Source organism: Rhynchophorus ferrugineus, unplaced genomic scaffold, assembly GCF_030347505.1.
Source record: "Rhynchophorus ferrugineus isolate W39M unplaced genomic scaffold, kcgeb_rfMv2 rfM9, whole genome shotgun sequence".
Classification (NCBI taxonomy): Eukaryota; Metazoa; Arthropoda; class Insecta; order Coleoptera; family Curculionidae; genus Rhynchophorus; species Rhynchophorus ferrugineus.
In genome coordinates this window covers 27,895,766-27,913,032 of record NW_027472588.1, presented here as the reverse complement: position 1 = coordinate 27,913,032, position 17,267 = coordinate 27,895,766, and the positions used below count along the sequence as shown (strand labels likewise).

At 32.0% G+C, this 17,267-nt stretch overlaps 1 protein-coding gene across 1 annotated transcript in view; it reads right to left on the bottom strand.

Annotated features, from left to right (window-relative positions):
* The window catches only part of Rab3GAP1 (RAB3 GTPase activating protein subunit 1), a 129,946-nt gene that overhangs the window by 11,801 nt on the left and 100,878 nt on the right, over positions 1-17,267 (bottom strand). The window contains exons 3-4 of the mRNA XM_076414176.1: positions 14,285-14,610; positions 460-595 (exon numbers count right to left, since the gene is read on the bottom strand). Of these exons, the coding sequence (XP_076270291.1) occupies positions 460-595; positions 14,285-14,610 (462 nt within the window). The remainder of the gene's footprint in view (positions 1-459; positions 596-14,284; positions 14,611-17,267) is intronic.

The following is a 17,267-nucleotide window of genomic DNA, read 5'->3' as shown; positions in this document are numbered from 1 at the left end:
TGTGCTTTACTATGTTAGTCCGGGGATTAATCAATTGACCTGTTATGTACTCTAACAATTATCGACAAAAAGGTCTTTTTTTCTTGTCGCGTCTGCAGTGGAAGATATATATATATATCATACAATGACCTAAATTGTATTCTGTTAACACATTTGGTAGGTACATTGCAAGTTTTGGAACGTTTCCGATTTAGTATAAACGTTTGGAAATATCTAAAAGTTGTTGCTGTCCTTTAAGTCTTCATTCAGAAAAATTGCAAATTTTGTCAAGGCACCACTGAGTACTAGTAGGTACTGGAAAATCATTAACGATTTTTCTAATAGATTAATTTGACGTACACGTTATTTTATTCTTATCATGTATAATTTTCAAAATTACTCTTGGCTTGCATTACTCTTATGAATGATTCGAAGAAACAATCTCTAAAAGTTAGGTTATACACTCAATATTTTACTTACCATCTAATGAAATCTTCTATTATAGCTCCTGGATTAGCTGCCTTAAACGACTCCATATCTGATAGCAAACTGGCGCTCATAATTCTTGCTCTTAATTCAGATGCCTCCTGGTTGGACCCCAGCTTCAATAGAGCATCTGTAATAAAATGTATAAAGTTTACCGATCAAATATATTTTAAATTGTGTGAAATGTTCTTAACGGAACCATAGTAAGAATATTAAACAACATGCTAACATGATGTCGATTGTGACATTTCTAAAATCCAATACATAATTTTGAAGGATCAGATGAGGTTGGGAATTGAATCTAGTCACGAATGAAATATGATGAATGGCATGAATGAAATTGACTCAGTGGCAAGAAAAATATTTCCGTTCTTGAAAAAGTCGAACAATATAAACAAATAAATAGTGTCGATATGGATGTAGCTGTTTGTTGTTGTTGGATATAGCTGGATGTAGAGTTTCCTCGAGAGTGGAATGTGAAAAACTGAAATAGACCGAATTAATATACTATGTTCACCGAATTGACAAAATTTAAATAGCATGTCTCTTGAAACTCCGGGTTACTCCACTGTTGTCAAGCAGATATAATGTTTTTATGTTCACGAAATCTCTCTTGGTGTTTTTTTTTTTCGCAAAAAGTTTAATTGTTTAGCTGATCGCTGGTATCCTTAAATCTTTATGGATGTCCTTATTTTTAATATACCATAAGGTGTCAACAATGCTGCGAACAACTTTGTTTTGATAAGTTTGTATCATGTTGGTATTGAATTTCTTTGTGCAACCCCATAATTACACACCGTAAATTAGTACTGCCTTCAAGATTTCTTTGTATAATAACAGTTTATTGTGGAGTCTTATTTCGGATATATTCTAGAATTGATCTAAAACCTATTATTGTATGTAGACTTCGTAGCAATGCATTTTTGTTCACTATCTTCTCGTGTTAGTTCAATCAGTAATGTTATTGACAGCTTGTTGTATTTACAGTTGTATTAATATTGGTAATTTCAGTGAGTAGTGTAGTACCATCAGTAAATGTGGCAATTCTCAAAACTACATCACATTTAGGGATATCACTACTATAATGTAAATACAATAACAGTCCAAGGATACTACCACGAGGTACACCCGCATAAATCGAGTTCAAATTTGAATACTCGTCACCTATCTTCCAGCCAGGTAATACTTTATCAAAGGCTTGGGCTACCTCTAGATATACAGCTGACCACATCTAATATTTTTTCATTTTTATAAGTTTTTTTAATTACATCCCTAATACGATGTACTTCATAAAATGTTTGTATATAAATCCTAACTAGTGAGCCGGAAAGAGTTAATTTTCTTCATTAGTTAGTTTGAGGTGCTGTAAGTAGAATTTCAATATTTTAGATATGAGTGATAGCAATAATGTTGGTCGATATGATGTTTTACCGCTGGACCATTTACCTGATTTAGGGATCATAATAATTTCCGTAACATTCCCCTGCATGGGTACACATTATAATCACAGTGTAGCGTTAAATAGACGTGCTAGTTGTATGCCCTTTCTTGGTGGTTGCTTAAATACTTTGGTACTTATTAGATCATATCCTGGAGCTTTTTTGACATTGAGATTTTTGTGAATTTCGTTAGCAATTTCCTTTGGAGTCGGGGTTTGGTTTGGGTTTGTAACTCTATGCTCGTTTCTATTTGGAATAATACGTGTGGAATACGCCAGCAGTGTGGCTTTGGAAGCTAGTTACCAAGTACTCAGAAAATAATTCCGCTTTCTCACTATCTTTTTACGGATTGGTGAGCTTTACGGAGCTTGCTTGCGAGCAACATTTGAAAGAGAATGTTTAGACTCTCAATCGTCTGCAAGTTCTTGAGACATTCAGAAAGTATTTCAATTTACGCAACACAAATATTCTGTTGGTTTATTTTTTAATATTGGGGTATTGCCCCAGGCTCCTTTGCTTTGTAAAATAACCACCAACAATTTTCCTTCCACACTATTAGTTGGTCAGTTGTTTTCAAGCTTCAACGGTTGTATCCCGAGGAAGTGAATAATAGGAACATACAGATGTAATCAGTTCATGACCCATCAAAAATTAGAAACTGGATTTTGAATTTTTTAATTTTCATTATTAAATTTGCGAATAAGATAAAATGTGATATGAGTCCGTAAATGCCAGCAGTTCTGAGCCTAATAAGCGCCATTAGCGGGAAGCGTTGCATTTTGCTGTGAATTGCATTTGCATTTATGAAGACGTAATGGAATGGTTCCAGAGGTTCAAGTCAGTGGAATACAAAGATCTTCCAGGGACATTAAATAAATTTGAAAGCGTGACATTGGAGAAGTTGATTGACGAAGATTGTTACCAAATTTTTCAAAAACTTCTCCACTGATTCCATTTCTCCATTTGATAATTATGAATCTATTTCCCATCGATTAAATGTGTTGAAGCTTTCAAATAAATTAAAGCAATAACTGTTTTTGCGTTGTATCGTTACTGAATATGAAAAACGGATTCACTATAACAAATCCACACGAAAAATCATGAAGAAACCATGGCCACGTTTCCAAGTCCATGATGAAGCCAAATGTTCATGACATGAATATATTATTATGTATATGATGGGACCAACTCGGTGTGGTGTAATATGATTTGCTAAAGCTGCCTTTGAGCCATTCCCATCTTTATGTGGCTCAAAAGGTTAAAGCTTATCTTGAAACGCTGAAATGGGATAACCTACTCCACCCACCGTATTATCCAGATATTGCTTCTTCGAATTATCATGTATTCCAGCGAATGGTACACAATTGGGTGGAATCTTGGATCACCTCCAAAAACTTTTTTTGACAAATTTTAGAAAAGATGGGTTGAGGTTATGGTTAGTGGTTGCAAGTAATTCACTGAATAAATACGTAATAGTTTTTGGATTACACACAACTTTGAATATAAAAAGTAACGGTAGTTTTCAATTTCTAACTTAATATATCAATTAAAACACGCCAGTATGGGTGTATTGAGCGTGATAAAAACCAGAATTATTATATATATATACACGTATATGTTAACCACTTGAAAATATGCAAACATGCTTTAACAACAATTATTAATCAATCACGTTAAATGTTTAAGATTAACATTTACGCTGATATTTTGAGCTTTCTATCGCGTGTTGTTTTAAAAGTGATACTTTCTATGGTTCTCGTTTTTTTTGTTTTCATTTTGTTACAAACAACCTAGTAGCACGTCAGTTATCGATCTAATTAGTTTACTTTCGGTTTTTGTCAATTCTTTTTTCTTCGACTTGATGACGAAAATTGCACTTGCTCGCGATTGACGGTTAATGGTGTGGATTATTTAGAACAGAATGCAAATAAAAACCAACATCCTAGAGTTTTTATGTGTGAAATTGCATTTACTATAGACATTGAAACAATAATTTTCATTTTTTCGAGCGTGAGAATTTACTTTTATCCTTAATCTATTGTTTGGAATTACATGCAACAATTAAGACTTCACTATTCGAAAAAGTCAGACCCCACAAGTAAATATTTAAATAATGTAAATCGTCATATTTCAATATTGAATATTTGTCAACAAAATAAGCTTCAAGGTATTAGACACTTTATAACATAATCACATATTCCTTTTTTTTAACCGACTTCGAAAAAGAACGAGGTCCTATGTTCGGCTGTATATATATATATATATATATATATATATATATATATATATATATATATATATATATATATATATATATATATATTTATTTTATATATATATCAAGTGATATACCAAATCAGGTTCTGAGGGGAGGGTGGAAATCGAGGAAAACGCTCAAATTTCAAAGACAAGCACAAAGTTTTCACATATTTTTAGTCCAAAATAATCAGATATTTGTGTATAATGTTATTGCTGAGGTGACGGAAAATAGGAAGTAATTCAGTGTAAATGCCATTCAGTTTGCTCTTTAAGCAACTATAGCATATAAGACCTAAGTAGAAACATTGAAGACAACTGATTCAATAGTCCATTACACTATTAAACTATACTATTATTAAAGTGTTTAGCTACCAAATCGAAGTCGCGGGTTCGACTCCCGGCAGAGAATATAACTTTTTGTTGTTGTTTAGTTATAACATTTGTCAAATCACCTAGGCTAGGTAGGGGACCAGGGTGCCTAAAGCACTCCTTAATTTCAATCATTGTTTCTTTATTCCTATTCTTCCTCATACGGGCTGCACCTGTACTTGCCCTACCCATTCTAATATTAAATAAAATAACTGTATAATTTATTGAGTAAATATCTGATATTAGAAAAGAAGAAAACTAAAATGTTTTTAACAAAAAAATCGAACCGAGTTCAAAAAATAAATAAGGAATTCACTAAAAATTAAAAAATAATCAAACTTCGACTTGTGACACATACAATAAATTACCAATAAAACAAATCTAAATTAATATTACTATTCAAAGTGAAATTCAAACTGATCAGTTCGTAATAGTTAAAATAATATTGTAAATAGATAAATATGATTAATAATACCTATTAAGCTAAATTGTGTATAACAGTTCAATTGAAAAGTCCCCGGCCTACCATAGTAAAACACATTTTTTGCCAAATTTTTTTTTATTCAACATAATTCCCTTCAAGGGTGATACAGTGATTATAGCGACCCTCTAACTTTTCAATACCATTTTTGTGGCAAGATTTGTCCTTTGCTTCAAAATAGGCCTCAGTTTCGGCGATCACCTCTTCATTCGACGACAATTGCTTCTCAGCGAGCATTCTTTTGAGATCTGAGAACAGGATATAGTCGCTGGGGGCCATATCTGGAAAATACAGTGGATGACGAAGCAATTCGAAGCGCAATTCATGGATTTTTGCCATCGTTTTCGCTGACTTGTGAGCAGCACTTTCTTTTTCTTCAAATGCGGGTTTTTCGGCGATTTCATCCTTCAAGCGGTCCAATAACGCTATGTAATTGTCGCTGCTGATGGTCCTTCCTTTTTCAAGGTAGTCGATGAAAATTATTCCATGCGCATCTCAAAATACAGACTCCATTACATTGCCAGCCGACTGTTGCGTTTTCCCACGCTTTGGGGCGGGTTCATCGTGTGCAGTCCACTCGAATGATTGTCGATTGGACCTCTGAGTGAAATGATAGAGTTAGATCCATTGTCATATATCGACGGTAAAACTCGGGTTTATTACGCTTGATCATCTTTAAACACTACTCGAATCATCAACTCGTCGTTGTTTTTGGCCAAAAGAGAGCTCGCGCGGCACCCACTTTGCACAGACTTTTTTCATACCCAAATATTCGTGAATGATATGATGTACACGTTCAGTTGATATCTTTAGAGTGTCTGCTATTTCATTCAATTTCAATTTACAGTCATTCAAAATCATTTTGTGGATGTTTTTAATGTTTTCGTCGATAACAAACTCTTTTGGGTGTCCACTGCGTTCACTGTCTTCGGTGCTCATTTCACCACATCTAAATTTAGCATACCAATCCTTGATGGTTGATTTTCCTGGGGCAGTGTCAGGACTCGGAATCAAGCTAAGTTTTTGTTTCAATTGTATTTTTTCCCTTCAAAAAGCAATATTGTCCCCAATATATAGCCCTTCAACACGCGAAATTCCTTTTTATCCATTTTTTTCACAATAACAAAAGTTGCTTCACTCAAAATGCTATAACTCACAAAGTAATGATCCGACAGCTGTCAAATTTATACACGCATATTTTGAGGATTAAGGCTAACTAAAAAACATATGGATTTAATTCTGGTAGCACTATCTTTGTGTTAGGCCAAGGACTTTTCAATTGACTTGTTATATGGTAGAATATAAAATACGTGTAGTAGATAGGTTAAATATGGCTTTTGTTGATTTTTATTTAGTTATTACAACGATGACTTAATTTTTTTAAAATATTTGATAGTATTTGAATTCTGAGACGAGCAAACATTATTTAAGTATTGTAAGTTTTACTTATCTAATTTGAAGAAATGTGCTGAATATGAAACACATTGATTTCTTTTAGAAGTCAAAAATAATGCTGATAAAAATAAAATTAAAAAAATTGTCATAAGAAAACGCAAGCAAATGTTCAAGTAATGTCTTGGAATATTCGTGAACATCAGAATAGAATGGAATATATAGATTATAATTTGATGATGATGATGATGATCAAAAAAATGACCCTTTTTCAAAATGATACATTATTTTTTATGAAAAATGGTAGACAAAACATGGACAGGGAAGCCAAGGGTATATGATGGCAATAAATTTAAAACTCAGACTAACCTAAATAATCAAAGGAGGTCCTTATAAATTGAAATTGTTACGTTTTGAGTTAAGCGCTGAAGAAAAACGATCCTTATAGAAATAAAGTGTAAATAAAAGAAAATAGGATCAAGTTCACGTAAAACATAAACACCCTGTAAGCTTTACCAGTCTTTGATCGTTCCCAATAATACATATTTCGATCGATGACCCATAGAATCTCTAATAACTATTTGACTATATTGACTATATGACGCTACCAGAAAACTGCATCAAATCGTAGATATTCTGTAGTTTTCTTCCAACCTGAAAAATTTATTTTGATTGATGAAAAAGTGTAGACTTATTTGTAATACACCATACAAGTTCATACTAAATAGCACCTATCACATTTCTTCTAGAATAGTTAAAATTAAATAGATAGATTCAATGGTCGTAATTAATTGTAGTACTTATCAAAAACTTACAGTTTAATAACACTTCCTTATTACAGTCGATGTAAATGCCTATATTTTGTGATCACATATTTATTTTTTTATTATATCGAATTGAATTCCTATAATATAACATTTACTGAATATTTGAATCAGTGCTATGATTAAGTGCACGGTGAATAAATTAAAACGTATCTTGAACTCTTCTATACAATTCGATCCAACCTCTGCAAATCATTAACAGTAGTTCCGAGTAAATTTCTTTTGGTTTCATAACACTTCTTAACAAAAAAAAACAAAGCTCTGGACTATTTATGTAAATTCATTTGCAAAAAAGTGTACGTTACCAAATAGTTGAGAAGTATTACTTATAAGATACCATATATAAAGAAAAACATACGATCAAAAACATAGACGAGATATTGGTTATAATATCATATTGCATACAAACTGCAATAATATATAAGTTATTGGAAAATGCTTCATTGAGAAACAATTACATTTTTGGTTTTAAAAAAATGGCTTTAATAATATAGACTATAACTGATATCCGTTGAAATATTTTTCAGTGCCATATACTCGATTTTAAACCGCATAATCCTAATGTTGGAGTGGAATTTGTATACGGCTACAAAGAATAGGTCAAGGGCTTTTACGACTTGTAAGTACGGGGGAGAATACACAGAATAGAGAAATGTATAAACTTTCCTAATTACCGGTGGTCATAGCGTTGCAAAATCATTAGATATAATTTTCTTCAGAATCAGTGGATTGTATCAATTATGTTATTATTAATATAAGAACTCACTCATGCGGGAATGTCTTCACCATAAAGGTGAATGATTTTCTTGGTCGTGGCCGCACATTTTATTCCGACTATTCAGATTGCAACACTGATTGTAGCTTTTTCTGTGTAGTCCCGGACTGTATAGAGTGAACTGGAACGTTTCTATAATGCGTCTAATAAGTATGTGAGTTATGTCATTTAAAATAATGTTCCTAATAATACAATGGGCAATATTATTTTAACAACCCCGAGTAAAGAAATATTATTTATATCAATTTCTTAAACTAATACACATTAGGAGTTGGCTGGCTTGAGGAAGCAAGACAATATAAAGGTGCCATTGTGTACTATAATTAAATATTACTAGTGATTATTATTAAAGTTATACTACATTGGGTTTTCCTTCTACTTTACATGATATATAAAGTATTGGGAAATAATCAAAAGATTTTCTCGAAACCAGGCTCATATTGAGGTATGTATGACCTCCTCGAACATACAAAAAAATCTCAGAAAAAGTTATATAAACAAAATTATTTCTTTGGTTCCAGGTGCTGTACGGAAATTGCTTCAACGTACGTTGATTTGTACTTCAAAAAATAATATGTATTTCAGTCGCCTAATCCGCCGATAACTTCTTATATCTAACGTTTATATAAAAACTAGATCTAGAGACCCTATGTAATGGTATTTTGAAAATACGTTTGTACAGTATATTCAAAATAACAGTGAACTCACGTCATCAAAATGTTTAATGTATTGCCCTTCGCAATTTATAAATACGTTTTAAAATGTAACGTGTAACCGAATTAGCCTACGAAATTCGCTTGGTCGTCAAACGTCCGAAAAATTCTCAAAAATATTGTCTATATAAGTGATAATAATTACAAGTTATAATCTGGTACACGTTGTTTTGCGCCTTGCTGGCTTTGGTAAATTTCAAAGATCCGCTTATTATTACTCTGGTTGAAAATGTCGAAGCCATTATATAGTCTGTCAGAACCAAATTGAGTCTCTAATAAATTACAACAAACGGTAACGAAATAATATATGTATTAGATGTACTATAATGTTAAAATAAAGTATGTTTGATAACATTATTTTTGTTTAATTATTTTATTTAGATGTCAAAGCCAAAAGGATCTAAAACTCAAAGTTGATGCGGTAACATGAAGACTTCTTGAAGTCATAAATTTGGATGACAAAAGTTCACTGTTTTACTGAACGGAATACAGTTCGCATCACTGATGGATTGAGTATATAGATAGAGTATAACGCCTAACAATTATCCACAAAATAAATTTGCAAAAATTGATCACCTGCATATGGTAGAGGTAACAGCGCTCCTAATAAGTGATAAATTTGTTCTTGATCTGCAATTGTTTAAGATTTTGTTAACTTATTTCTGATAAAACTGTGAACGTAACCAAATAACTTTTATGGTATAATGCCTTGAAAGTGGATATGAAATTTTCTTCTACAATATGCCTCGTGATAAACGACGTCATTTGGAAACAACTGTTACATTTTTGAACGTTGGCCAAGAAATGGTTAGGATCATTCCACATCTCAGAAACTAATGAACGTAATGGATCTGGTAGTGGGACTAATTGGGACAATTTAATCTTACACCGGCACAACACAACCCAGTAGATTAATCGCTGTATTTTAATGCCTTAGAATATTAACAAACGATTGTCATTTTCCCAGCGGTAACTGATTTGTTGTCACTATAATCCGAATCATAGTTTAAGCAAGACTGTTTAAGCTTTTGTGATACTTTTGATTATTCCAGGATTGTTGGAGGAATTGGATCAAAAGCAAGTTCAAATAAAAAACTGTTATAAATAGTGTTTTAAAATATTTTACATTTTTATAAAGGCACCACTCCCGTTTCATAGCAGTGGAATTTTCATAGTCGTTGCAATTTTTGCAAACATTTTTTTAGATTCATAAATCATTTATTCGACGTTGGGAACATAGGATAGCAGAAAAAAAATCTTGTTAAAGAAATGATAGGTGACACTGTAAGATTAACGAGTAATAACATATGTATAATGTATGTAATCCCAAAGGTTACGATTTAGGATATCTCTCTATATTTCCGCAATTAGTTTCAAATTAATTTATTTCAGGTAAGAAAAGGTATAAAGGACAAACCAAATATTGAATGTTAAAAAATCATATAACTGGCAAAGAATTATGACAAAAAAATGTCAATAAGTGTTTGTTCAACCTTTTTCTTCCAATTTTTAATTTGTTAGGGAGTACAGAAAATAAAGACAAATAAAAATAATGGCAAATTGGTACATGCTCACTACCAACAACACCAATATACAGGGTATATAAGATTATATATTTATACTCATAGCGAAATAGCAAATTAAAAAAAAATACACTGATCGACCGGTACGCATTCACTACTAATAAATCAGCGTAGATATATGAATTTAGAAAAAGGACAAAAATGATATCAATTTTGATCAATAACTTTTACATTATTTTTACAATACAATATTCACAACTTTCCCCTGGATTTATTACGTTTTGTTTCGAATCGATTCCGCACTTTCTACTGGCTATATCAAAACAAGTCCGAATTTTTTCGAGTCGTGTTCTAAACGTGCCATAACATTGATTTTAGACTGCTTTATTTTTGGATGCAAGCGATCTAGTTTAAATTATTAGAAAGCTTGTTAGCAGTAATCCGCTTCCTCTACGTTATTAGTAAGGAAATATGAAATCCACTTGTAATATAGTCGTTACACAAATTCTTAAGTAAAGATAAGGAAGGTTAAAACAACACGTTATTTATTTACAAGAAACAAATATATAATGCTTCGGTTGAAAAGATCTCTCCAGTTTTGTCGTAACACCGTTATTTTCAATATTTTAAAACATGTTTAAAATGTTATAAATATGTGTATATTAATAAATAAAATTTCAGCTTCCGTATTTTTATAGGAGGTAGACAAAACAATATGAACACCGTCCAATATAGTACATATTGTTGCATATTGGTGTATTTTTTCGTTTAATGTCAAGTCTTGTAAGTTATATTTCAATTTCGGTTAACGGGCAAATGGTTGGTTAGCGGGAGCATCTGTGAACCAGCTGAAGTTTTGAACGTTTCACGAGTTACGAACATTAAGGTTACGTTTATTAAAGACATACGACATTTAAATTTGTGACATCAAAACGTCGCAATATTACCGCATCAACTCTGAGTTTTAGTTCAGATTAGCTTAGCAGAACAACAAAATTCTAATCGACATAAAATGATTGAACAAAAATGTTATCAAATATAAATCAATATTTTAACTAAAAATCCATGGAGATGATATTATATGAATAGTTCAGTGATTCAAGCTTTAATTCATATTATTTTGCACAGTATAATATGTTAGTGAAATATTTTTTTCGTTTATACGTTTGTTTTATCCTTTTAACATTAGACTATATCTGGTCAGTCGTTGTAACAGTGTTACAAATTCCCTTCACCCTATACTGTTTAGTTAGTTGAGTAGAACCTCAATTTTTGATTCTGATGAGTCCACTACTAAATAATAACAAAAATACTTAACGTATTATTTTGTAATAGAACAGAGCAACCAAACCAAGCGAAACAAGCACGAATCACTCTGTAATTAACAGTGATGACTTATAATCTGAAATGGTTATAACAGTTACCCGAAAATAACTAACCAAGAAGATATCTGATCCTCAACTCAAAATCAAATAGAATTAACATACTAGAGAAACCTTAAAACCTCTGACAAGAAAAATCATAATAAGCTACGCATTCAACACGACCTTTTCATTCAAATATACACCTGCATACTGGGAAATGGCGACAAACAACTAAGTGATTATAAATCAAATAACCTCATTTCTCTGCCAACAGTTGTTTCAATTATTTTTGAGAAAACGTTATTCAGCAAACTGAAGCCAATAAATAAAAACATTTGACAATTGACCAAGGCATGGCCATCATCAATCCATAGTTCAATATGCGGCTGTTGGTGCTGCAACAACTCTACAATTATTCAGACCTCGGACAATGTTAGACTCCCATTTTCAGATCGCTTTCTATGATCTTGATCCATACCTTTTTAGGAGATGTTGTCTGTGACTTCTGCCCAAAAGGACGATTTCACCGGATAAGTCCGTGAAGAATTTATCTACCTTTCATTCTGAGATATTGTGACCATTATAATCTATATTTCCGAATTTGCTCCTCAATTGTGCTCTGATTGTAGCATCTTAAACGGATGATTTAATTTCCAAAATGATTTCGGAGGGAAATATGCAGAATTTGCCTAAAGCATCTCATTTGAAATACTTCGAGCTTGCAGATATCAGACTGTATCAGTGTCCAAATCTCGAAGTCATGCAGGAAAATTCATGAGGTAAGCGTTGGAAAAAGGCGGATTTTAGTAGTGATTGTAACGTTTTTTTATCCATACGCAGTCACAAGTCAGTGAAAACGATGGCAAAAATCCATCCATCCACCATATTCCCCAGATCTGGCCCCAAGTGACTATTTCCTATTTTCAGATCTCAAAAGAATGCTCGCTAAGAAGAAGTTTTGGTCGAATGAAGAGGTGATCGTGAAAACTGAGGCCTATTTTGAAGCAAAGGACAAATCGTACCACAAAAATGGTATCGAAAAGTTGGAGGGTCGCTATAATCAGTGTATCACCCTTGAAGCGAATTATCTTGATTAAAAAACCTAATTTTGACAAAGAAATGTGTTTTACTATGGTAGGCCGGGGACTTTTCAATTGACCTGTTAGTAATAGACCTAAACTGAAGAATATTACGATACAATGCTACGCTGTGAATTATTTATCATGTTGCAGTGCACCGCATATCTATAAACAGACTAAAGCATCTGATGATAAAATAGCACTTTGAACCAAAAAATAGCGAATAAGTCAGAGAGAAAACATCAGTTCTAGCAACTTGATCATAAAAAAACTAAAAACCCATCATATTTCAACCACTTCATACAAAGTTAGCATTAAATATGTGAAGTATAATATTATATTAACCTAGTCATAATAACTAATTTTTTTTTAGAAATACACAAATGATTTTATATTGAGTTAAATTTTAAAAAAATCGGTTACTAGTTCCAAACGCTGTTCTAAGTTAAGTAATGTACTAAAATTAATGATATCGGTTAAGGAGAAAGATTGACATGGATTTAAACAAGGGTCTAGCTATGTAGAATGAATCTTAAAGATCGATGTTGAAAATTAGACCGCAGATTAATGACTATTTGTCAAGTAATAAGTGACACCGGATAAAACATCTGAGTGAGTGTTATATTCATAAAACTTTAATAGCATTGAATGTTTTCAATATATACAGTGATGATATAAAAAAGCCTAGCGTGAAGATTTAATTTCTTTTAAAAAAATCATATGTCAACTGAATATATTCAATTACGTCATCAATCAGTAAAATTATTCATCAACGTCCTTTGAAGGAAATGTGTTGAAATGCATTTTATAATAAAAACGAAAAATCGGTAGAATATATATTAATCAAAATATCTTTGATCAACTTCTACTACTTTTCCCTATCTTTCTGGCAACGTCGGTTAGGCAGAAAACCAATCTTCAATTGTTTCCATTGATAAAGTTCAGATTTTCATCAATAGATATCGCTAATCAAAATACATGCAAACACTCAATACAAATATTTAGTTCAAATATATATTCAACGAAAGAAAATTTCTTCAGAACTAGTATGAACTAAAACCCTATAGTGTATCCAAAGTTTGTTTATACATACGTCATCAAGATGTTTAATGTATTGACTGATGCAATTTGTATATTCGTTTTAGTAACAGACAATATTTTACTTTTTATTTTATTTTAGTTTAAAGAGATACAATGCTGTCTGATAAGTTCGAACGTGTAGCCGAGCTAGCCGGTCAAAGTCGTTCGGTTGTTACACGTATGCAAAATTCTACAAAACAACAGTGATAGGAGGTTCTAAACCGGCAAATGTTATTTTAATGTCTTGCTTGATTTTATAAATTTCATATCGCTGCTTATTATTACTCTGATTGAAAATTCCGAAGCCAGACAGAACAGATTGCGTCTCTGATCAGTTACCTTGAACACGAACGAGATAGTGGAAGCCACCACTAGCCAGCAAAATTCGTTAGAGAGGTCAGCATTTTTACTGTTAAATATTCTTTGCTGCAATTTTTAATTTTGCAATTACGTTTTTTTCAAATCAATATCGTACAAAAATATGTTTTATTATAGGAAGATCTCAAAGATCCTCGTCTTACCTGTGTCTTCCTCTAATTGATCTTCAGTTTTCAATACGGGATCTTGAGTAAATGGTATATATAGAGGATCTCCGGTTTTTATCAGCTTCAGTTCGCCGAACTTGCTGAGCCTGCCTACTGGTTTGTCCCAGAGAGAATACGTTTTACGATCATCCTCTTCACCATCCTCATTGGCGTCAAAGAACTCATCGTCAGAATCTTCCGATTCCTGAGCGGATGAGTATCGACCAAATTCCCGAGCCATTTTTCTATCAATGCAACAGTTTAATAATTGCAGCTTTTGGTTCAGTAGACACGTTCGTAAGTCTGGCATACCAGGTGGTAATCTGAAAGAAAGAATTAGAATGATAAATATGCAGATACTAGAATATGAAAAAATATTATTGTGCTTGTGAAAATTTATTATTACTTTTTTTAGTTAGTATAGCTTATGTTTTAGGGCCTTAAACACTTTTCTAATTGCAATGACACTAAAATTCTAATACTAAGGCAGTTTATTTTTTATTATGAGTAATTTTGACGTACCATATTTCCAAGTTAAAAAAACATATCACCTCAACAACCGACGACTCAAAAGACGCCGGAAAGTAAAAAAAACTGTAAAAGAGGCTTTCGCAGTATTTTCCACCCAAAAGATCGATTTCGCTACAGACGTCTGTGAAGAATTCGTTTACTTTTAACTTGATAGACATGTCCAACCTATTGTAATCTGCAATCTGCGTCGCTGAATTTGTTCAACAACTATCCTTTGGCTGTCCCATTTTAAACTCTCATCAGTGACTGCATTTCTAACACGACTTCGGAGATAAACATGTAGAATTTACCAAGTATCGCACTTGAATACCTCAAGCTTACAAATATCAGACTATGAAAATGTAAAAAACTTGCGAAGTGCATCATGTTGAATGTCGTGATAGTTTTAAAAACTTTTGGCATAACTGTCTCCACTTTTATGTTGAAAAGCATTGAAGAGACGACAGCTTCTTGGGGAACACCGGCTCGGAACTGAAACTGATGTACGAAATCATTTCGCACTACGCGCATATCGATAATGCGACTATCGTAAGATGCCTGAAGAAGTTTAATTATTTATAGCGCAATATTTTGAAAAGGTGTCTAATATATCTAGAAACCAAAATCTAACTGTTTTTGAGTAAAAGTATATATATATATATATATATATATATATATATATATATATATATATATGTATAGATGTTTGCAGATTTCTTCGTCAATTACGGACCTTTTAAAAATCGAAAAGAGTGCACTTCCGATGTGGTCCCGTTGGACTAAGTTCGGATCTGATGGGGAAGGGGGGAAATCGAGGGAAAACCTCAAATTTCAAAAGAACGTACAATGTTTTCACAAATAATCAGATATTGGTGTATAATGTTATAGCTGAACGGATATGACGAAAAATCGGAAGTAGTTCAGTGTAAGAGTCAGTCAGTTTGCTTTTTAAGCACTAACCATATAATATGAGACATCGTAGAAACGTTGTAGGCAAATTATTAGAACGTTGAGCTCACACGCGGAGGTCGTGGATTCGATTCCCAACAAGGCAGTAACTTATTTTTGTTCTTGTTTGATTGGAACATTTGTCAAATCACCTAAACTAAATAACGGACCCCAGGGCCTGAAACAATCATTTTTAATAATTGTTTCTTTATTCCTATTTTTACTCATACGGGCTGTATTTTTACTTGGGCTATCCAACGTAAAAATTAATATAATAAATGCGTAATCTATTGAATTAATATCTAATACTAAAAAGAGAAAAATAAAATATTTTTAACAAAAAAAAAATTTACTTCAAACTCCGACTTCAAAAAACATATAAGGAACTCACCAAAAAGAAAAAAATAACCAAATTTAGATTTTTAACAGCAAAAAAAAATGTTTAAAAATAAAATATGTACATAATAATCGTTGTAATAACTAAATAAAAACAAACAAAAAACCTATTTAACCTATTTACTACACGTATTTTATATTCTTACACAATTTAGCTTAATACCTACCTAAATCTATGAAATCCCTTTCTAAATCCGAACAACAAATTAGATTTATTTTGTTCGTAATTTAATTTTAGGTATATGTAATATAATAATATAATTGTATGTCACAAAATTATATTATTATATTTGTATTGTTTAGGCTCAGCACCGACTTCAAAGAAATCATTTGGTGATAGTTAAAATAATATTGTGGGTTAAATGGGTTTAGGTAGGTATTAGTATAAATTGAATGTATATAGTAGAATATAAAATATGTGTAGTAGATAGGTTAAATAACTTTTTCGTTTATTTTTTATGTTAAAACGTTTTTTTGTGTCGTTTATTTATTTATTTTTTGAAGTCAATTTTTCTGTTAAAAATATTTTATATGTTTCTATAAAAAAAAATCAAAATATTTACCAATAATCTAAAAGATGAAAATTAGCGATATTTCTTATATATTTCAAAATGTTTATAGCAAAGCTACAGAACGCGACGAAAACTATTTATTAAACAGCAACTTAATGTTTAATAAAAATGAGCAATTAACAGTCGTCAAATGACAAATAAATGGAGCTATAATTGAGGTAAACAGACAAAAAAAAAGAAAACAAAAAGGTACAAATCCGTGTAATTTAGTTAATAAATGATCACGAGATTGGAAAATTACCGCGATAGCATGCTAGGTTTGTTTCTCTTTTTTCTCTTCGCGGTCTCGGCGATTCGCTTCTCTGTACTTCAGCAGGACAGAGCGCGACAGAGAACGCCACTTTGTTGCTGGTTTGTTATTAGAATGCGTCACGGCAAATTCTCGACAAGTGGAGCATAGTGTTGAAGATTTCTTAACTAGTGCGTGGAAAGATGAAATATTGATGTTTTTCTTCTTTGCGTTTCAAATGTCCTGTTTTTGGTCGTCAGGTTTTAGTAATTATGTAATTCACAAAAAACAATAACTATTTGAAGATATCAAATTCAAAGCCACC